This window comes from Leucoraja erinacea, chromosome 27 (genome assembly GCF_028641065.1).
Source record: "Leucoraja erinacea ecotype New England chromosome 27, Leri_hhj_1, whole genome shotgun sequence".
In the NCBI taxonomy this organism is placed as follows: domain Eukaryota; kingdom Metazoa; phylum Chordata; class Chondrichthyes; order Rajiformes; family Rajidae; genus Leucoraja; species Leucoraja erinaceus.
Window position 1 is genome coordinate 4923784 of NC_073403.1, and position 23045 is coordinate 4946828.

Genomic DNA, 23045 nt, shown 5'->3' on the forward strand with positions numbered 1-23045 from the left:
AATCTGAATCTGAATCTGAAGAGACAGTCAAGGTGCAGGTCGACTAACAAAATACAAAGTTCTGGAGTAACTCTGAAGAAGGGTTTCGGCCCGAAACGTTGCCTATTTCCTTCGCTCCATAGATGCTGCTGCACCCGCTGAGTTTCTCCAGCACTTTTGTCTACTCTGGAGTAACTCAATGGGTCAGACAGCATCTGCAGAAGAATGGACATTTTGGGTCAGGACCTTTCAAGATTTGATCTGATTTATGATCAACCCATTGCATTTTAATTAGTTTGAGTGACTTTTACCAGATCGTTCCAACTCAGTTTAGTTTAGAGACACAGCGCGGAAACAGGCCCTTTGGCCCAGCGAGTCCCCGCCGACCAGCGATGCCCACACATTAACACTATCCTACACACACTAGGGACAATTTACTATTTTACCAAGCCAATTAGCCTACAAACCTGTACGTTTTTGGAGTTGCTCTCAGTTCAACTGAACACTTGCATTGTGGACACAAATGTCTGCAAAGGAATAGCTGGAAAGGTTTGCAAGGCTCTTAAGCAATTTCAGACAGGATTAAATGATTTTTTTTTCCCCCCAACAGCCTGTGTAATTAACTGAATGGCTTCTGTACTGAGATCTCGACAAATGATCGCGACAAATCTGGTGCACTCTCCCATCATGGGTCTATTTGCAAAGAATGAGGCAGCACAAGAATCATGCGTTGTGTAAATTTTCTGCTATCAGCAAATTTTTATTGCACCAAAAAATTCAATAGTTGCTTATATACAATATGAAACAAATAGACATCAGTGCTTTACATAGTTTGCATATTAGTTGTTAACCACAATTAGACAGTCCTTAACAGATGCAGGTGGTTAAATCGGTGTCATAACCCAGCCTGAGTAGCATTACTGGATCTCCTATCACCCAGGGACTAGCAAATAACCCCTTCCCTCATGTGTAGGAAGGAACTGTAGATTCTGGTTCACACCGAAGATAGATGCAAAATGCTGGAGTACCTCAGCGGTCTCTGGAGAAACGGAATAGGTGACTTTTCGGGTTGGAAAAAGGGTCTCGATTTGAAACGTCACCTATTCCTTTTCTCCAGACATACTGCCTGACCCCCTGAGATATTCCAGCATTTTGTGTCTTAATCTCCTCCCTCATGTTGCCTTGGATAATGTCCTTGCTCACCACTAACGGGCACTGGAATGTACTTTCCAGCTGGAGAATTTAAACCGCTGCATGGAGCCATGAAAAGCCGATGAATGGCCATTCCCCCAGATACATTTTCACCACATAAGGAAGCCGATCAGAGACAAAAACTAGTGCGGCACTGCCTGGCATCATAGACCGAGAGATCACCTGTATGTGTGGTCCATCCGGCCCAGGTTGCCATACAAGGAGTCACTGCAGTGAGATGTCGCTAACACGAGTAGCCCAGGCTGAACAAACCAATGTGTGGAAAGGAACTGCCGATGCTGATTTATACCGAAGATAGACACAAAATGCTGGAGTAATTCAGAGGGTCAGGCAGCATCTCTGGAGAAAATCCGACAGGTGATGTTTTAGGGTCGGGACCGTTCTTTAGACTCTGAGGTACGAAGAAGGGTCCCGTCCCAAAACATCACCCATCCTTTTTCTCCAGAGATGCTGCTTGACCTGCCGAGTTAGTCCAGCATTTTGTGTCAATCTTCTGAACGGACCAATCTTTAATTTACAAAAGGAGGTGCAAGCAGGTGTTTGACATGAAGTTCTCACTTCAGTATTTTCTCTCCCCACTCGTTGCCGAGATACCTGCACCCCATCCAGGTGCCTGCAGTGACTTGCAGGATGTTTGGACAAGAGTGGAGACGGCACAGTGCCTTTTCAGGCCAACGTACACAAACACTCGAGGCATTGGCGGAGGATGACGAGGTTGGGCAGACTGACTGAGGGCATCAGTGTCAACTCCCATCACAATCAGAACACTCAGTCCTGCACAACCCTGGGTCTCCCGACATTTACCTGGGGCTTGAAAACAAAAAGAAATCCAAATAATTGGTTTAAAGTGAAAAAAAAAAAGCATTTGATTAGTGCAGGGACGGAGCAAAGAAGACCAAACTCAAGTGGTCTTCTGTGGGAAAATTATTTTTGACCAGAATCAGCTTCAAGGCTTGCCTGCCTGTACAAAAAACCCACTGGTTTCCAATCCTTGTGCAAGACAATACAGCAAAGACTTTCAGGGAGGTTCTGTGTGCTTCTTGGTTGGACCCTAACAAGTATGCTTCAGTCAATATACCCTTCGAACTACAACCTTCCTGCCACTAACAACATCATTTGCAATCCAGTGGATGTCTTTGCAAAGAAGAAAGTCAATTGATGCACTGTTTGTTTATCCTTCTGATGCTTTGCATCAGACAGTACTCATGCAAGCCTTTTGGGTTAGAAAGAATATCTTGGCAGCTAATTTCGGAACCACACTTTTCGATACATTTGGGATCCACGAGTATAATAAATTCCAGTTTCACAAACTACTGCTTTTAAAATGGACAAATCAATCATGAAATTAACGACAGCCCAGTGGACCAGAGAGCTATTATCAATCTATTATCCATTCACCCATTTACAACATTCCAATAATCCTGTTCAAGAAGGAACTGCAGATGCTGGAAAAACTCAGCGGGTGTGGCAGCATCTATGGAGCGAAGGAAATAGGTAACGTTTCGGGGCCGAAACCCTTGAAGGGTTTCGGCCCGAAACGTTGCCTATTTCCTTCGCTCCATAGACGCTGCTGCACCCGCTGAGTTTCTCCAGCATTTTTGTCTAGTCCAATAATCCTGGTGGCCAGAGGTCTGGTGGTCAGTCGTTAAACATGTTCACCTACTAACGGCCTTAAACGTATTGCATTACGTTTGGTTCAAACATTTCTTCCATTTCATTCCACATGACCGCATCTGAGAGAAGTTTTGCCTGAATGTGTACCCCGGGTGGTTGAAGTTCAGAGGGGCAAACCTGCTTTGGATTAGGTGTCAGAATCTACACTGATCTGAGATCTCAGTTCTGGGTAGCAAAAGGTTTCCATTGCAAATGAACATTAATGATGAAAGGTTTACGAAGGAACTGCAGATGCCGGAACAATCGAAGGTAGACAAAAAACGCTGGAGAAACTCAGCGGGCGAGGCAGCATCTATGGAGCGAAGGAATGGGTGACGTTTCGGGGACCCGAAACGTCACCCATTCCTTCGCTCCATAGATGCTGCCTCACCCGCTGAGTTTCCCCAGCATTTCTGTCTACCTTTTAATGATGAAAGGGTTAGAACAACCCAGTAATAATTGTATATCTGTGTAATGTGAGCCAGTCTATGGACTGCAAAACAGTTCTCACATCCCTATCTTCCCTTATGGCACAATACTTTACTGTGTTGTGGGGGGGTTTGAAGCCTGAAGTGTACATGACATAGGTTTTAAAATGCGCACGCACAGGCACAGAGTAATGCATGTTGCCCAACAGCACCGTGAATGAAGGAACCCTGGACATCCCACCAGAAAGCAAACCGAGCCACTGAAGTGGTCTGGCACCAACTCACTCTTGAGAAACAAGGTGTTAGTCATCATGGTGAAATCGGACCAATTGTCTCAAAATATAAAGTGACTTTATTGTTCCATCAGATATCTATCAAAACCATTTGCTCACAGGAGCAAACCCTCGCACTGGCCTCGGCTATTAATTGCATTGAAAGTGCATAATTACAAGAGCTGTGATCAATGTCCGTGGTCGTTATCTTGGATCGCTTTATAGGATGGAGAACTATTGCATAACACGACATGCCCACCGAACAATCACACACTCGACTCCTGAGAGCAGCACACTCTCGCTGGTACAACAGGCAAGCGGCTGGAGGATCCCTCCTCATCATGCGACGGGGCAATTTCAAGCTGGGTGACCCAGGCACACACACACACACATCTTTTAAACCCGATCTTGCTGGAAAGTGCACAGGGGAGAAGAGTCTTTGCACATCGATCAGGAACAAAGGCAGTTTGGTGAATGTTTCCCCTTCCCCTTCCTCCTGTCACCTGGCAAACCAAAGGAGCCACTCTGGTGTCAACCAACCCAATGCAACCAACCATCAACGGCCCAGGACACCTCTGGGGTCTTTGGGGGGGGGGAAAGGATTACTGTGCAAGAACTGAACTATTAACCGAGTTCCCTTTTTCCCCACAAACGTTGCCTAACCCGCTGAGTGTTTCAAGCAGTTGATATGTTTGCTTGTGGTCCATCTACTCAGGTCCAGTGGCAGAGAGCCAGCTCACCGAAGAGTTAAATTAAAAAATGGAGACATTATTTAGAGAAAAAGGAAATCCTGATTGCACCGTGATGTGACATGCTTCAAGATCCTGCCACAAACTGACAAAAAAACCCAGGATTCTATGTCTTCAACTTTTGAATGACACACGAGCAGGTCCCTACAGTACTCATCACCAGTCAAGCCCATAGATTAGTGTAACAAAGGATCCAAGGCAAATTCATTGGACTTGTTGAGGAACACAGTGTATGGCCTTGTCCTCTGGACCACCAGAAACGGGATCCTTGGACAAACAAGGTAACACGGTCCATAGGCATCTACTCCACTCCATACATCAATAACTCCATACCACAAAAGTATAATCTCTGGGTGGGATAGAAGAATAAAGCAACAAGCAGGCCACATGGAAAGTGTTTTGTTTTATCTCCTACTTGTTGTTGGTCACAGAGTACAAAACCAGGAGGACAGGATACTCGAACCCCAGGAATTTTACAGCCATTGGCCTGTCAGGGTTGATGTTTTACAAATGTTCTGTCTTGCTCGCACCTAGTTAGTTAATTCACCTGAGCAACAAATCCGAAATAGACACCAGAACTCAACTAAGGTGAAAGCTACTTTGAACCAGAAGGGACATTGTGGATTGAGGAAGGATTTAACAGTCTAGTCTCCTAGATTGGATTTGAACTTGCATCGGAGAATGACAAAGTTATGATGGGAACGCAAAGAATCCAGGGCGTGGAGACGGGACTTCAGTAGCATAGTATGTAGGAGAAACTTTGAATAAAGATTTATATTTATCTCCAGTTTTAAGCCAGCCCAACTGTACATTAATGCATAAGAAATTAATTAGCTATGATCGCACATCATCTCCAGATATGGTCTGCAGAAACCTAACAGATCACCAGCCTTTTAAAGACAATAAAAGGAACAAGCAGGCAATAGTGCTTCTTCAACAGGTTGTTACAACTGTTAACCGTGGGGCTTTTTTTGGATTCTAGTTCGATTTTCCAGCACACACTTCAAACAATCTTTCTCCTCGACCTGGGTAACTGACTGCTCAACCAGTTACTCCACAAGACAATTTGCAGGCACCCAGTAGAGTTAACATTATTACACAACATGTGAGACTTGAAGCCAGACTGTGATAAATTCACAGTTTTTAATACTTAAAATCTCGATATGTGGAAAAGGGTCAGGAATAAAGCTGTCAAACTACCATGAACATTAGACTAAATATTTCACAATGCGTGGTTAGTCACGTACCACAAATTCCCTTTAAAAAAAATACATGCCTTTGGGTAGTTTGATAAGACAATTTGAATCGTATCGATTTACGTTATTGATTGGTTAGGGGAGGGACCATAAGGAGCTACTTGTCACCAGTGCAGCCTCATGGAAACAAAACAAAACTGAAATGAAGTAAAAAATGTGGGATTACTGTAAATACTTACTTTAGTGGACAATCGAATGTCATTAATAGAAATGCCTGTAAAAGTGGCCTTTCAGTAAACTGTATTTTGCTGCCTTTGTTTGTGTTTATCTGTTAGCAAGATCAAAGGGCCTTTGAAAAAGACTGAAGGAAGATTCTCTGTAAATGGAGTGGATTAATTCTGTAGGTTGTGCGGGAACACGTTAGCCCCAGGCTCTCTCGCCCCACCTGGTGAAGCTGCAAAAAACTGACTGAAGATGCAAATCCTGAAGCCATAAATACTTGGAACAACAACAGCCCAGAGGAAGTCACCACCACAAACTGCTTTGCATGTGAATGTCACTTATGTAAAACACACAAAACGTCTGTCTGCTGGTTGTATTGGTCGGGATGAAGCACAAGGGTGACATTGTTGGGTAATCTGGGCATTGGAGCAACACTTTACAATGAAAGCAGGGCCCTGCCATTGAGGAGTATGGATTGGAGAGCTAAAATCTTAAAAAAAAAAATATTATCATATATGATTCTGACCCAAGCCAATTCTCCCCTTCACTCTCTCTCTCTCTCTCTCTCTCTCTCTCCTCTCTATCATTATAAAGCGAAAGCCAAGTGAAACAGGTGGCCCACAAAGATCCCTGACCTTTGGTCTATTTACAAAACCACACGAAGGGTCTCGCCCCTGGACCTGAGCTTGTGCCCAGCTTCCCTTAGATCCTCACCACCACAGACACGGCCCGTCCCACAGTCTGTACCCTTAGGGGTTCGAGGTGCCCTGGCTGTCTTGCTCGTTTCCTGAGGAGCTGCTGTCAGAGTCTGGCTCTATCTCCTCCTCTTCGTTTTTCTTTTTCAATCGTTGCCGGGTGATCTGCAGCCGATTCAGTAGGGTCTGGTAATCAAAGTGACCGCGCCTCTCTCCAAACGGATCCTGCAAGGGCAAGAAGAAAATGGCCGCCTCTTTACGCTGAAATTGATTACTACCATTAACAAACACACACGCGCACACATACACGCACACGCACGCGCACACACACACAATATACAATACGGTTTTATTTTTCACATTGCACATAAAGTGCAAGTGAAATGAATTTGCCAGCAGCGGTACAATGATAAAGAACATACAATACACAATTAAAATTTAACACAGACACCCATCACAGCATTCATCACTGTGGTGAAAGGCACAAAATGCACACACACACACACACACATGCAGGAAGGGAATGCAGACGCCAGTTTATACCGAAGATGCTGAAGTAACTCATCTTCACCGGGCAGCATCTCTGGAGAAAAGGAATAGGCATTCTGGTTGGGACCCTTCTTTAGACACGAAACGTCACCCATTCCTCTTCTCCAGAGATGCCGCCGCCTGACCCGCTGAGAGCTTAAGAGCCTTTTCGATAAGTAGATGGATATGCAGGGAGTGGGGAAATAGGATCATGTGCAGTTTAGATCAACCTGGAATCAATCATGTTCAAGAAGGAACTGCAGATGCTGGAAAATCGAAGGTAGACAAAATTGCTGGAGAAACTCAGCGGGTAAGGCAGCATCTATGGAGCGATGGAAATAGGCGACGTTTCGGGCCGAAACGCTTGAAGGGTTTCGGCCCGAAACGTTGCCTATTTCCTTCGCTCCATAGATGCTGCCGTACCCACTGAGTTTCTCCAGCAATTCTATCTACCCTGGAATCAATCATGTTTAGCATGGGCATTGGGCCGAAGGGCCTGTTCCTATGCTCTACTGCTCTATGTTCCTAAGTAATTCGCAGAGAAAGTTCAGCAAATTTACCGACGACTTTGCAAGATGCATAACTCCTTTCGACAAGCATGTGTGAAATCATGTGTATGGCATTAAATGTGAAGTGCTTTGCGTCCTCAATGACAATTTGAGGCATAAATTAAGGAGATTGGCTCAGAATGGAGAGATGACGACACAGTTGGGCTGCTTGTAAAACAACAATTAATCTGATTTGAAACATGCCAATGTTACATTTCTCTTTGTAGTGGTGCTAATGTCAGCTTTTGACTGTCAAGTGGGAACAGATGAGTCAACCTGGATGTGTAATGCTTGGAGTACTGATGCATCATCGTTGACTTTGAAAGAATTTGGCATTACTCTTAGTCAATAACCCCAATGGAATGATATCCCAGTAACTAATTAATAACAGATTCTGTAGAGGCAACAACATCAATCCAGTCCATGTGGAAGGTTGCTTCACAGAACAACTTTGTGAGGAGAATCCACAAGGAAGCGCCCTGCCCAAGTGCGGGGGGAAATGAAGAAGCAATATGTTTTTTTAAATGCTCCAGTCTGGGATCTAACAAAACCAATCAGCATGCCAGATATAATTAAAACAACGTATGTGGGTGTTCAATGCAAAGCAACGTGGAGGAAGGAACTGCAGATGCTGGTTTGAACCGAAGTTAGACACAAAATGCTGGAGTGACTCAGCGGGACAGGCAGCATCTCTGGAGAGAAGAATGGGTGACGTTTCAGATCGAGACAAGTCTTCAGACTGAAGAAGGGTCCCGACCCGAAATGTCACCCATTCCTTCTCTCCAGAGATGCTGCCTGTCTCGACGAGTTACTCCAGTATTTTGTGTCTATCTTCAATGCAAAGGAGATGGATTGGATTAGGTTGGATTATTGTTGTAACGTGTGCCAGAGTACAGTGAAAAGCTTTTGCTTTTTGTGGTAACCAATGAATTCAGATCATACTATACATGAATACAATCAAGTCATACACAAGTTCTACAGCTAGCGCAGAGAAAAAATACCAGAGTGCAGAATATAGTTTACAGCATTGTAGCATTACGTTTACAGAGAAAAACAGAATTTAAAAAATAAATTGTTAGTTTATTCCTTTATTTACTTTATAAGTTTATTACTGAGATATAGTGCAAAGCTTTTTGTTGCATGCTAGCCAGTCAGCGGGAAGGACAATACATTATTACAATCGAGCCATCCACAATGATTTGGAAAATAAATGGTTAAAGTTATTTTTGTACACTGATGCTGGATGTTGGATGAATGATGCTCAAGAAAATGAGGCTCTCTATAAGAGCACCCATTATGGCTGAATTAATCACCAACAAGGCTGGGAGGTACAGCTGATGCCTCACGGTGCCAGAGACCCAGGTTTGATCCTGATCTCGGGTACTGCCAGTGTGGCGTTCGCACGTTCTCACTATGACCATAGGATTTCCTCCGGCTGCTCTGGTTTTCTCCCACATCCCAAAGACGTGCCGGTTTGTAGGTAAATCGCCCCCAAATGTTCAGTGAGTGGATGGGAAAGTAAGATAGGAGAACTAGTACAAACAGGTGATTGAAGGTCAGGGTTTGACTCGGTGGACTGAAGGGGCTATTTACACGCTGCAATCAATCAACTGATTTCACCAATGGCACAGGAGAAAATCACATGTAGATATGAGTAACAAGATTGAGCAAAAAGATGTTACCTGCATGGTTTGTCCCTGTAGATGAAGTCGATCCTTACAAGACAGTTCATAGAAATCGTAGAACTCCATGAAAGATTTCTCCATCACACTCCTGAGTCAATGGAAAACAATCATACAGTAATTTAACTAATCAATATTTTACAGTTGTGTATCTGATTTGTAATTTACACAGCAACAAAAACAACCTACGGCTGAAGACTAGAGGGCATAGGTTTAAGATGAAAGGGTTTTTTTGGAATCATATGGTGCAACACAATTGTTAAAAAATAACTGTTTCAGGACTGGACGAGGGTTGGTCAAGATTATAAATAATGATTCTGGGAATCATCCCCTATCCTTTTCTTTAAATTAGGGGCATAGTACTACTTCTAATACTGTAAATAAAATATTAAATTTTTTAAAAAAAAAATCACAAAAAAAAATAAGATGAAAGGGGCAAAGTTTAAAGGAGATGTGCGGGGCAAGTTTTTATTTGACAGAGTGTGATGGGTACCAGGGCTGGAGATGGAGTTGGAATGAAATTGGCTTTAAGAGAGACTTTTAGATATGCACACGGATATGGATCATGTGCAGGCTGAGGAGATTAGATTAATTTGCCACCAGGTGCAGCGTGGACATTTTGGGCTGAAGGGCCATATCCTGTGACGTACTGGATATCACGCAACAAAAAAGCTTTTCACTGTACCTCGCTACATGTGTCCATAATGAACCAAACTACTGTTTTATGTTCCATTACTGGATGGTGGAGGAGAGATGAGGGGCAAGATAGCCTACTCCTGCTTCAATACCGTATGTTTTTATACTAGCCAATTTAAATGCCACTAGAATAATAGAGCACAAGAGGCCATTCACCCCACGGCATCCATGCTGGCTCCTTCAAAGAGCCATTCAGCTCCCTTGCTTTCTTCACCTTGTTTGCAAATTTCCCACAGAATCGTGTCAATATCAAATTCTCGTCCACTGAATTAAACCCTTTCAGGGAATGCATTCCACATTACATCCACCTACTGATTAAATATTTTCATTTCCATTCGACAAATATTACATCCTTTGGGTATTGACTGCAGTCAGTCACAAGTACTCTGTGCTTTCTTTAAACTCCCTCAGTATAATTATCACGCAAATCGCATTTAACAGTGAAAGGCAACTGGATGGCATTTGATGGCACTGGGCCTGTACTCGCTGGAGTTTAGCAAGATGAGGGGTGCCGTACTTATTGAAACTTACTGAATCGTGAAAGGCCTGGACAGAGTGGACGTGGAGAGGATGTTTCCACTAGTGGGAGAGCGCCCAGGACCAGAGGGCACAGCCTCAGAATAAAAGGAAGCATCTTCAGAAAGGAGATGGAGAGGAATTCCTTTAGTCAGTGGGTGGTTCATTGCCACAGACAGCGGTGGAGGCCAAGTCATTGGGAATTTTTAAGGCAGGGATCGACAGATATTTGATTAGCAAACATGTCAAAGGTTATGGGGAGAAGGTAGGAGAATGGGGTTGAGAGGGAAAGATAGATCAGCCACGACTGAATGGCGGAGTAGACTCGGTGGGCCGAACAGTCTAATTCTGCTCCAATGGTTTATGATCTGAAGGATGAAATATTTCAGAGCATAATTTAACAAGCTTCACCCTTGAGTGAAATTGCTTCATTTAAACCCATGTGAAGTGACCTTACCTTAGTGCATCTGGGCAAGGACATTTCCCATCTAACATATCACAGACAGCTACCCTGACAGATTCATGCCGGATGCATTCATTGTAGTTTTTACTGTCTCCTGGATGTCTCTCCTAAAAAGATTAAGTTAAAAATATCACAGTTTTTAAATAATGTCCATTAATATATTTACAAATATTACCCGACCCATTCTCCTATCCTTCCAAATTTTTCTCCGACTCAATAGGATAGGGAGGTTCTAGAGAGATGTGGGCGAAATGCAGACAAGCCTAAAATGCCAACCTGGTTGGTATGGACAAGATGGGCTAAAGCTCAATGTTGCTGATCTATATAGCTCTGTGGCTCTAAGTGACACACGGCTAGGATTTTGATGGGAATGACAATATTTTGATAGCCTTTGTGTCTCTCTTAGGCATAAATCAACATCTGCAGTTCATTTTCATTACAACATTAAAGGAGATTTTTTTTTTCATGTTACCCCTCTTTCCCCTACAAAGATAAGCCGTTACTCGACCACGGTCCCGGAATAACACATTTAAATGGTTACAGCTTGTTAGCTCTGACTGCTGATGGTAATGGCTTCTCATTTGCAGCATGCACCACGTGACGAGCCTGCCTTTACTCCATCTGCTCTCTGGTATAACAGGTACAAACAGGAACCTCGGGCAATTTTCCCTTTTGCAAAGTCCAGAGTAAAACCTGGACGCTGCTAAAGAATCACAACCCTCCGCAGTCACCAGTGGTGTTCCCCAGTGCTCAGTCCTAGGGCCCCTCATTTTTATCATTTATTTACTTCCCCTTGGTTTTATTTTCAGGAAATACAACATTCAATTTCACTGCTACGCGGATGAAACCCAGCTCTACCTGTCCCACCAAACCCACTTCCATGCTTCCTCCCTCTTCCCTGTCTGCCTGCTTAGTGGAAATTAAAACCGTGTTTGCTCACAACTTCCTCAAACTCAACAGTGGCAAGACTGAAATTCTCCTTGTTGGCTCCAAATCCACCTTATCTAACTGTCCCAATATCTCATTCACCATTGACAATTCCATAGTCCCTCCTTCCCCCCAGGTCAAGAGTCTGGGTGTCATCCTTGATAGCGCACTTTCTTTTGAAAAACACATCAATAGTCTCACTCGGTCTGCTTACTTCCACCTACGCACTATCCACCGTCTTCGCCCATCACTCACCCCTAACAGCACTGCTACTCTCATCCACGCCCTCGTCACCTCCATTATTGATTATTCAACTCACTCCTCTCTAGTTTACCCCACAAGTCCATCCATAAACTCCAGTTGGTCCAGAACTCAGCTGCCCGTACTATCACCAGAACCCCATCCACTGAACACATCACTCCCACCCTCACCCTCAGTGATAGGATGAGAATTTTTATACTGACGAATTGTAATGTTTATGTTGGCCAAAAATAGGACACCTTGATAGTGTCCTCTGTGATGTTCAAAGGAAAGACTCTGAACTCTTGAAGTCCCTGTCCAATTGGTTTTAAGATTCTCCTCCTCACTTTCAAAGCCCTCCACAATCTCGCTCCTCCATACCTCTCTGAACTCCTCCAGCCTTACACTCCATCCCGAACTCTCTGATCCTCTTCTTCCTCCCTGCTCTCCACTCCATCTGCCTGCCCGCCCACGATGGGGTTCAGAGCCTACAGCCGTTTTGCCCCCCGCCTCTGGAACTCTCTCCCACCTTCCACCTGTACTATAGAGTCTCTCCCCACCTTTAAAACCTCCCTCAAAACTCACCTATCCAGCCTGGCCTATCCCACGTAACTCCACCTTCTATCAAATTCATGGATGTGTTGTTTTTGTTTCATTTTGTACTGTTCTGGGTCTTTTTGCTTTTTCTTTTTTATTTTATATGGGTTTATTGACATTTAATCTACTCAATTAGTTTAATCAATCTCTGTAAAGCACTTTGGTTCAAAGTGATTTTGTTTAAAAGTGCTATATAAATAAATATTATTATATTATTATTTTATTTATATATTTGCAATTTGCTTGTTTTAACTGTAAGGTGTCCTTGAGTGCTCTGAAAGGGCGGCCATAAATAAGATGCATTATTATTATTAATATCAGCAACCGCGGGAGAGGTGCCGACTGGAACCAAGGATTATGAAGTTCTCGTCCGTTTAATGCTATCTCTGGTCTCAGACTTGGGGAGGAAGCACAGTGGTTTCAAGACTAAGTTGGATGGAAGAAGTTCCGAGGTTGGACTAGGTCCGAAGAAAGGTCCCAACACAAAACATCACCTATCCCTTTCTCCAGAGATGCTGTCTGACCCACTGAGTTATTCCAGCACCGTGCGTCTATCTTTAGGATGGAAAACAGATTGGCAGAATTTAAATTAAAAATTCATCCACCTAACAATACTTCTTTGGCATATCACTACACTCTAGAGGCCAAATGCCTCAGACGTTTGCTACTTGCCACAACTAGATTGCACTAGTGTCGCTGGGCTCTCCCACTCCTTCACTTCACCGCAATACCGTCATCTTCCATTTCCATCACTCATCTATTTATCTAACTTCCCATAAATAAAATCGTCAAGTCCAAATTATAAATGACTCTAACGTTGTTGAAGCTTACCTGTTCAAAACCCGGCTCATTGTGATATGGGTTCTCAGTCATCAGGGACTGAATGGATATGAGTACTGAAGAGATGCTCTGGGCCGGGCTCCATGCTGGACCTGTCCAGGTGCTAAAATGAAAGATGTCTCCTTAAGACAGAGCAGAAACCTCCAAAATCAGAATATTGGTGATTCGGCACCAATCTCATGCGATATCGGCAAATCTTTTATTTAGTGCAAATCGTCAGCCTGCAACTGTTTTCTTTAAAATACAAAATGCTGCAATCATTCAGCGGGTCGGGGAGCATCGATGGGAAGAGACACTGCCTGGTCCGCTGAGCACTTGTGGCTTTTATTCCAGCTTTCCACAACTCCAAACGCAGGCAGGACGGACTAGTGTAGATGGGGCATGCTGGTCGGTGTGGGCAAGTTGGGTCTGTTTCCACACTGTGTGACTCTGTGAACTGGTGGTTCGGTGATCCCTCTGAATTTTATAGTCGGCAGGGCAGTACTCTGCATATCGCCAACTTGGACAATTTTTACATTTTATCAAGCCAATTAATCAATCCAATTAACCTACAAACCGGTATGTCTTTGGAGTGTGGGAGGAAACTGAAGACCTCGGAGAAAACCCACGCAGGTCACGGGGAGAACGTACAAACTCTATACAGACAGCATCTGTAGTCGGGATCAAACCCGGATCTCTGGCGCTGCATTTTGCTATAAGGCAGCAAATCTACCGCTGTGCCACTGTTCTTGTGTTGTACTCTCTATGATTCTGTCTTTGCAAGGACAGCAAAGCAAAACGTAACTGCATATTCGCACATCCACTGTGCCAAACATCATAGCATTCTGCATCTCTTTATGAGGTGTGTCAATTGCTGATTTCTGCTGGTAAAATGGCTCAGCGGGTCAGGCAGCATCTCTGGAAAAAAAGGATGAGTGATGTTTTGAGTCGGAACCCATCTTCAGCCAGTCTGGAGACCAGTTCCAACTCGAAACGTCACTCGTTCTTTTTCTCCAGAGATGCTGTCTGACCCGCTGAGTTACTCCAGCACTTTGTGTCTACCCTCAGTACAAACCAGCATCTGCAGTTCCTTCATACGTTCATAAGTGATAGGAGCAGAATTAGGCCACTCTGCCCATCAAAGACCCTTCCTCAACATTAGGTAATTCTCTCAACTGGTTGCAGAGTTCAGCATTCAGCCCTGCCTCAGCCTAGTGGGAGGCATTTCAACTTTACTCAGAAATATATGCACTGCATCTCCACCTGACTGTCAGTACTTACCCAAGTATGCTGAGGCACACTTTGCCGTTTCTGTAAAAATTTGGGTTAAAGCGCACGCTGTTATTTCCAGTTGTCACGAGTTTGACCCTCGGAGGGTGGATGGGATAGTCAGGAGGGCAGCGAAAGAGAAAAAGAAAAAAGCCCCCTTCATACGGTGTGTCGAAAGGTCCTGTGATTAGTGCATGGATCTGCATGGAAACGACACAGAAAATCTGATCAGAATGTACTTAACAATTACAGGGCATCAACCAACAAGAGAAAAATTCACGTGTTACAGTGCCCTCCAAATTGTTTGGGACCAAGACCCGTCATTTATTTATTTGCCTTTGTACTCCACAATTTGAGATTTGTAATAGAAATCACACGTGGTTAAATTGCCAAATTCTATTGGGAGGCCGTTTTTGTATATTTTGGTTTCACCATGTAGAAATTACAGCTGTGTTCAAAAGAGCTAACATAGAGCTCTTGGGGCTAGCAGAATCAAGGGCTATGGGGAGAAGGCAGGAACAGGGATACTGATTGTGGATGATCAACCATGATCACATTGAATGGCGCTGCTGGCTCGAAGGGCCGAATGGCCTACTATTCCTATTGTCTATGTATAAGCTATGCCCTCTATTCTTTGACATTTTCTTCCAGGGAAAAAGGTTCTAGCTTTCTATCCTATCTATGCCTTTCAAAATGTTATACATTTCTATCAGGTCTTGACTCAACTTCCATAGAAAACAATTCAAGTTTGTGCAACTTTTCCTTATTAGCTAATACACCCTAATCAAGGCAGTATTTTGGTAAACCTCTTCTGCACCTTCCCCCAAGCCTCCACATCCTTCCGGTAAAGGACTGATCAGAACTGCATGCGATACTCCAAATACGGCTTTACCAAAGTCTTAAAGAGCAGCAACAAGACTACCTGACTTTTATACTTAATACCCTGAAGTATTAAGGGTTCAGAAGGTTAGCATTCTATAACCTACTTCTATCCACCACTCTATCTATGTGTTGCCACTTTCAGGGAGCTATGGACCAGGACCCCAAGATCCCTCTCACATCAATGCCGTTAATGGTCTTGCCACCTACTGCATACTCCCTCCTTACATTTTGCCTCCCAAAGTGCAAAACGCCACACTTGCTTGGATTAAACTCCAGCTCCCATTTCTCTGTCCTTATATGTCGGTATTCTATATCCTGATGTACACGTTGACAGCCTTCCTCACTGTCTGCAACCCCATCAATCTTGGTGTCATCTGCAAATTTGCCATCTACATGCATGTCCAAGTCATCTATTCCACATGCAATTATATGGATCTGAATTAACTCTAAAGGTCAGATTTCAGAATGTATTTTTGGTTTAATATGGAATGCTAAACGAAATTGTGTATGTGTGTAACACGTTGCAGTCACACCTTGGTCATATCTTGTGGGTCTGGCACCACAAACATCCCCGGGGGCGGCTCTTTGTAAATGGACATGATATCCCTGCATCAGAGAAGGAGGACAGCATTAAAACACATTCAACGTTAGACTGCAAAGCTGCATACTACAACAACTAATTCAATCACTGTAACTGAAGTCTTTAAAATTGTGAAAGGATTTGAACTTTTAGTTTAGTTTTTGATTTGCTCTCTGCGGAGAAAAAAAAAGAATAATGCAACAAACACCGGGAGAGACAGAGAGATTCAAAGACAGTGTGAACTCCCTGGCAATTGGGAGTGATGATCAATGTTTGCTGCAGAACAAGGGGCAGAGAAATGGCAGCTTCATCCCAGAAACAGTTTGTGTTTTTGGAACACTTTCCCAACCCAACCAAATTCTAGAGAACATACATACAGAGGTAAAGAATCCCAGATTAAACCCAATCCAGTTCCCGTTCTATTGCGCTTTTCATCCACGTAACCACAAAATCCCAGGTAAACCACGTGAAAAAGGTAGAGGACTCAATATCGTTTCTGATAATCATTTAACTGCATCACTGATAAAGCTAGCGTTTATTCCCCATCCCAATTGCTCGAGAAGGTGTTGGCGAGCTGCCTCTTGAACCCCTGCGGTTCTTTTGGTTAAGTTGCTTCCAGTGTTGTTGGGACTTATCATGTTCTTTGTGCTGGGGTGCAGAGTCATACAGCGTGGAAATAGGCCAAACAGACTGACGCCAAACAACATACCCTCTAAACCTATCCTATGCTACCCATGAGCCTGTCCAATTGTCTCTTAAATGTGATGATAGTGCCTGCAGTACTAATCCTGGGCGATTTTCCGTATTGCCAGGTAGATGTCAGTGTTATGACAGTACTGCTTTGCCTAGATGGCAGCCAGCTCTGGTGTACATGACCACACTTGGGACGTTGTCTGTGCTTTCAGTCATTGCTCGGTATCGTGCGGAGTGAATTGATGGGCTGCACACTCTTGTGGTGGCATGGATGTCGGGAGAAGTCCAGATGCATCATCTATTCGGCATTTCCGACATATCAAATGAAGCAGATCTGCCACCCTATCACAGCCTGTGGACTGTTGCTGCTAAAAATAAAGGCTGAACATCAGATAAGAATAGAATTAAGATTAGCAGTGATGGCTTCCACAGTCGAATTGCTCATGAAGACGAACAGTGAATTTGTCCTTGAAGACACACTGGAATGATGACATGTGAGCGGAGTTAGCAAAGTCTATTGACAATCAAGAAATTTTGTTCTGAAATATTACGCTTCAATTTTTCGTCCTGCTAGAATTTGATGACAGAATTTAACAGGCAATATTTAATGTAGAGCCCCAGCAAAATTGGTCAGTCTATTCAATAACAGATCAATAATAGAAAACAACAGCCGTGCCAAAAGCTAAAAGGTCGCAACACAAAATGCCAAAGCTTAGAACATCGCCAACTCCAGTCTGGATTAGATGCCACGTGAAGGAAATTTAGTTACAGAGAGCAATTTATTTAATTATTTAGTAAAGTGTGATTGCAGATCCACTTCTGTGACCCGTACACAAAGAGTCGCCTGGCCTGGGCGCCATCTTGGATTGCACGAGCAGATACAAAAACTGTATGTACATTCAGAATACACTCAAAACATGTTTTGAGACAATTAAGCACCTTTGAAGTACCGTCACTGTAGAAATGTAGAAAATACAGTCTAATTGCACAAAACAAGTTCCGATGTAATAGACGGAGAATGGTTTTGTTAAAATTATGCTCTCGGCACCTCTGGACCAAATTGCTTCACCATACACCAAAAGAGCTCACTAATAATTCTTCGGAAGGAGAGCAGGAACTGTATTTTTTTTAAAATGTTGATCTCGTGCTCATCTCCAGAAGAGAATGAACCATAAATACCCAAGGGCCTTCAGTTATTTAGCCAAGGTGCACTGGAAGCTCTCAAGGATACACGAACCAAGACCTTGTGACTTAGTTTCAACAAAGCCTTAGTTTTTTTTAGAATTTAACCTACTGCATAATTTATTGGAGCAGTGTCAATCATGATATGTTCATTGATAATTAAAAATTAACTGAATGGACAAAACTGTGCTAAATGGATTTCAATGCAGGTAGATATAAGGCTGTCCATTCAAAACTAGCACAGAGATTGCTTTCCAAACGGAGGGGTACATAAATCATTAAAATATCAAGGAGAAAGTCAGAAAATAATTAAAATGGCAAACAGAACCTGGACCTTTACATCAGGAAAATTAAAATACACAGCATTAAGTCACGCAAGAGCTTGCCAGGACTACAATTGAAATACAGCTGGCAGTTCTGGGTGCCATTTAGGAATGATCCATTGGTCTTAAAAGAATAGATTTAGTCAAGCTATGAAGGTACAAGGGTGCGGGTCACCACTGCCTTCTCAACAGCCGTAAGAGATGGGCAAAAGGTAGGCCCAGGTCTTAAAAAATAACTGAATTCCAAGGATAAACTGAACAACCTCAGGGCGCATTCCCTAATTCAAAAGGTAAATCTGCAATTTGATTAACGTTTCGACGGTACTGAGGAGAATTATTAGAAAGGTTGAAAGAAACACTTGCCGCTGCAAATAGTTTGAAGTGAGGAATCCTCTCCCGCACAGAGCTGCCAGAGGTGGTAATTGAGGCAGGTACTATTTAAATTTAAAATAGCTCCTTCCAAGACCGCAAGAAATTGCAGAGCATTGTGGATGCAGCCAAGGCCATCACGCAAACCAACCTCCCTTCCATTAACTCCATCTACACTTCACGCTGCCTCGGCAAGGCCACCAGCATAATCAAGGTCGGGTCTCACACTCCTTCTTTTCTTTCTCCTCTCTCACATCTGGCAAGAGGTGCAGAAGTGTGAAAATGCAAAGCTCCAGGTTCAGGAAGAGTTTCTTCCCAGTTCAGGCAACTGAACCATCCTATCACCAACTAGAGAGTACTCCTGACCTAGCATCCACTTCTTTGGAGACCTTGAGACTACATGTAATTGGACTTTATCCTGCATCTGTCGACAGTGGATGGCAGGATTGTAATCATGTATAGTCTTTCTGCTGACTGAATAGCACACTTTTCACTGTACCTTGGTCCACGTGACCAAAAACGAAACTAAAGGTGGCCCAAAGAAAAGATTGAAAAGACTAGGCTTGTATTCACTGGAGTTTAGAAGGATGAGGGGATATCTTATAGAAACATATAAAATTATAAAAGGACTGGACAAGCTAGATGCAGGAAAAATGTTCCTAATGTTGGGCGAGTCCAGAACCAGGGGCCACAGTCTTAGAATAAAGGGGAGATCATTTAAGACGGAGGTGAGAAAAAACGTTTTCACCCAGAGAGTTGTGAATGTATGGAATTCCCTGCCACAGGGGGCAGTGGAGGTCAAGTCACTGAATGGATTTAAGAGAGAGTTAGATAGAGCTCTAGGGGCTAGTTGAGTAAGGGGATATGGGGAGAAGGCAGGCACGGGTTATTGATAGGGGACGATCAGCCATGATCACAATGGCGGTGCTGGCTCGATGGACCAAATGGCCTCCTCCTGCACCTATTTTCTATGTTGGCCCGAAAGGCCTGTCTCCATGCTGTATGGCTATCTAATAATTCTACAGCATAAGAATGGGTAGATCCACATTATACCCATTGTTTCACAACTCTCCATCTCCCTGCACAGAATATTACCAAAGGGGTTAGTTCGCAATATTTTAATTCCACCAAATCCTCTGTTGCTTTAAAATATTCACACAGGACAAATCATAAAGCTCCAAATACCTTCATCAGAACATCTGCAAATGTAACTGCTGGCACTTTGTTAGCTAGCAACAGATATGAATGCTCATGACCGTAGGGAGTTTAGCAGGGAGTGGGCCTCCATCACAGAGAGGAGTAGGAAGTTGAAATAAACACCAACGTTTGTGTAAAAGCAGTATGCAAATAAAGTTGGCTTTTGAAAACAAAAGAAAAAGCGGGCTTAGGGAATGCTGGTGGAGGAAAAACCGAGTTGAAGGTACAATGAAAAGAGACACCGTAAATATACATTTAGTACGCGCACTGATGTGCATTAAAGTGAAACTGATAGACACTGGAGTAACTCAGTGAGACAGGCAGTATCTTTGGAGAGAAGGAATGGGTGATGTTTCGGCTCGAGACACTTCTTGAGACTTGAGACGTCACATTCCTTCTCTCCAGAGATACTACCTGACCCGCTGAGTTACTCCATCAATTAGTGTCTATCTTCGGTTTAATCAGGCATCTGCAGTTCCTTCCTGTACAAGTGAAACTGATAGTTGTGTACGAGGGAGGCTGGGATTGAAAGGATCGCGGATGAAGGAAGTGATTGAGCTCAGGAGACTGCACCATGAACGTTCTCCTAGACCATTCTTGCTTTTTGCTCCTTACTGCACCCTGCTATCCTAAACATCCCCCCCCTCCCTCCATCTCACAGCGACCCCCAGAAGCCCCCGTCCTCTACACCCCCTGGATATTGGGTTACTTCACTAACGCCCTTCCCCCACCCTTCTCCTGTGTCCCCCCTCTTCTCTCCATTGTGACCCCTCTCCCCTGTGATCCCTCACCTCGTCCCCTCTCTCCCTATGACCCCTCACCCTGTGACCCCTCTCCCTGTGACCGCTCACCTCGTCACCCCTCTCCCTGTGACCCCTCACCCCGTCCCCTCTCCATATGACCCCTCACCCCGTCCCCCGCCCTGTGACCCCTCACCTCGTCACCCCTCGCCCTGTGACCCCCCACTCCTCTCCCTCCCCCTCTCCGTCCCCTCGCCGTGACCCCCTCACCTCGTCCTGTGACCCCTCTGTCGTCCCCCTCACCCTGTGACCCCCTCCTCCTCACCCTGTGACCCCTCACCCCGTCCTGTACCCCCCCCCTCCTCACCCTGTGACCCCTCACCTCGTCCCCTCGCCCTATGACCCCTCACTCACTCTCCCTGTGACCCCTCACCTCGTCCACCTCTCTCCCTCCTCACCCCTCACCTCTCCCCTCCCTGTGACCCCCTCACTCCTCACCCTGTGACCCCTCACCCCCGCCCTGTGACCCCTCACTCCTCACCCTGTGACCCCTCACCCCGCCTCTTGTCCCCTCTGGGCCGGCCTAACGAACCCACCTCTTGATCCGCAGCAGGCAGGGCTGCGAGGGCTTCTCGTTGTCCCAGTCGGTGCTGAGGGTGGGGTCCCACGAGGTGGCGTGGAGCTGACTGAGGAGGCCGCTCGCCACCGTGCCGGTGCTGCCTGGTAACAGCATCGGGCTCACGCTCTCCTCCACCGGGGCCTCCGCCATCTTGCCCGCTCCGCCCGCACTGCGCGCACGCGCCGACAGCCGGCCGGCCCCGGCGTCAGCAGCGCCGCCACCGCCCGCTCCCAGTACTGCAGCCCGCCCGCCCGCCGCAAACACCGCCCCCCCGCCGCCCGCTCCCAGTACTGCCAGCCCGCCCGCCCGCCACAAACACCGCCACCCGCCGCCCGCTCCCAGTACTGCAGCCCGCCCGCCCGCCGCAAACACCGCCCCCCGCCGCCCGCTCCCAGTACTGCCGCCCCTCCCAGTACTGCAGCCCGCCCGCCCGCCGCAAACACCGCCACCCGCCGCCCGCTCCCAGTACTGCAGCCGCCCGCCCGCCCACCGCCACCCGCCCGCCCGCTCCCAGTACTGCAGCCCGCCCGCCCGCCGCAAAAAACCCGCCCACCGCCGCCCGCTCCCAGTACTGCCGCCCGCCCGCCCGCCCGCCGCAAACACCGCCACCCGCCGCCCGCTCCCAGTACTGCCGCCCGCCCGCCCGCCACAAACACCGCCACCCGCCGCCCGCTCCCAGTACTGCAGCCCGCCCGCCCGCCACAAACACAAACCCACCGCCCCTCCCGCTGCGCCCCCGCCCTCCCCAGTACCGCCGCCGCCCCGCTCCCAGTACCGCCCGCCAGTACCAAAGATCTTTGGCCAGTACTGCGCCCCCGCCCGCCCACCGCAAACACCGCCACCTGCCGTCCGCTCCCAGTACTGTCGCCCGCCCGCCCGCCGCAAAACACACCGCCACCACCGCCCGCTCCCAGTACTGCCGCCCGCACGCCCGCCAGTATCGTGAACTATGCAGCAGCCTCGCCCCGCGTCTTGCGTCTGCCACACACCCAGGCTCTGCAGCAAATGGCGGACTTGAGCAAGGAAACACTGCAATGCCGGCACAATGAGATTCCCAGAATAGTGCAAAAGATAAAATGCTGGAAAAACCCAAGCAGACGCAGCCTGACCGACTAAGCTAATCTGTGTACATATTTACGAACATTCCCAGATTTTTTGCTTTTATTGCAAATTTCTAGTACATGCATTTTTTTTTGTTTTAAAAATCACTGCTGAATGTAAATGGGTGCCTCTATATATCACACACTGCGCTGTTGAGTCACGTCCTTATGGGAAGAGCAGGAAGTGGGGAATTATCCACGTTACATACGATGTGCAACACCAAATGTCGTTTGACCCAACCAGCTCTTACTGCCAAGCACATTGCGTAAATATAGTTGGTCCTATCTCTATAACTCATTTGTTTAATCTAATCGTAAAATATATCTACGCCCTATACCTCGACTACACAAGAGAACAAGGTAAAGATAGACACAAAAAGCTGGAGTAACTCAGCGGGACAGGCAGCAGCTCTGGAGAGAAGGAATCGGTGACGTTACTCAATATTCTGACTGATGAAGGACAATGTGCCAAAAGCCTTTTTGACCACTTAATCGATCTGCGACTCAACCTTCGAGGAAGCATGCACCTGCACTCCGAGAACCCTCTGCTCCACAACACTCCCCAGAGGCCTACCATCCGTTGTATAGGTCTTGCAGGACTAATCCTTAATCTTTATCTGCATGGATCCTATTTCTGTCTTGCCCCCTTTAAAAAAAAAATTACTGCTG

The 23045-nt window shown here is 45.6% G+C and overlaps 1 protein-coding gene across 1 annotated transcript; it reads right to left on the reverse strand.

Annotated features, from left to right (window-relative positions):
- Nucleotides 1-4704: 4704 nt before the first annotated feature.
- Nucleotides 4705-21471, reverse strand: ube2z (ubiquitin-conjugating enzyme E2Z). Its single transcript, XM_055656855.1, has 7 exons — nucleotides 21254-21471; nucleotides 16107-16179; nucleotides 14704-14891; nucleotides 13435-13546; nucleotides 10834-10946; nucleotides 9165-9255; nucleotides 4705-6631 (listed from the first exon to the last, which is right to left on the reverse strand). Exons 1-7 carry the CDS (start codon nucleotides 21424-21426, stop codon nucleotides 6461-6463), a joined length of 921 nt encoding a protein of 306 aa, XP_055512830.1. The 5' UTR covers nucleotides 21427-21471; the 3' UTR covers nucleotides 4705-6460.
- Nucleotides 21472-23045: the final 1574 nt, after the last annotated feature.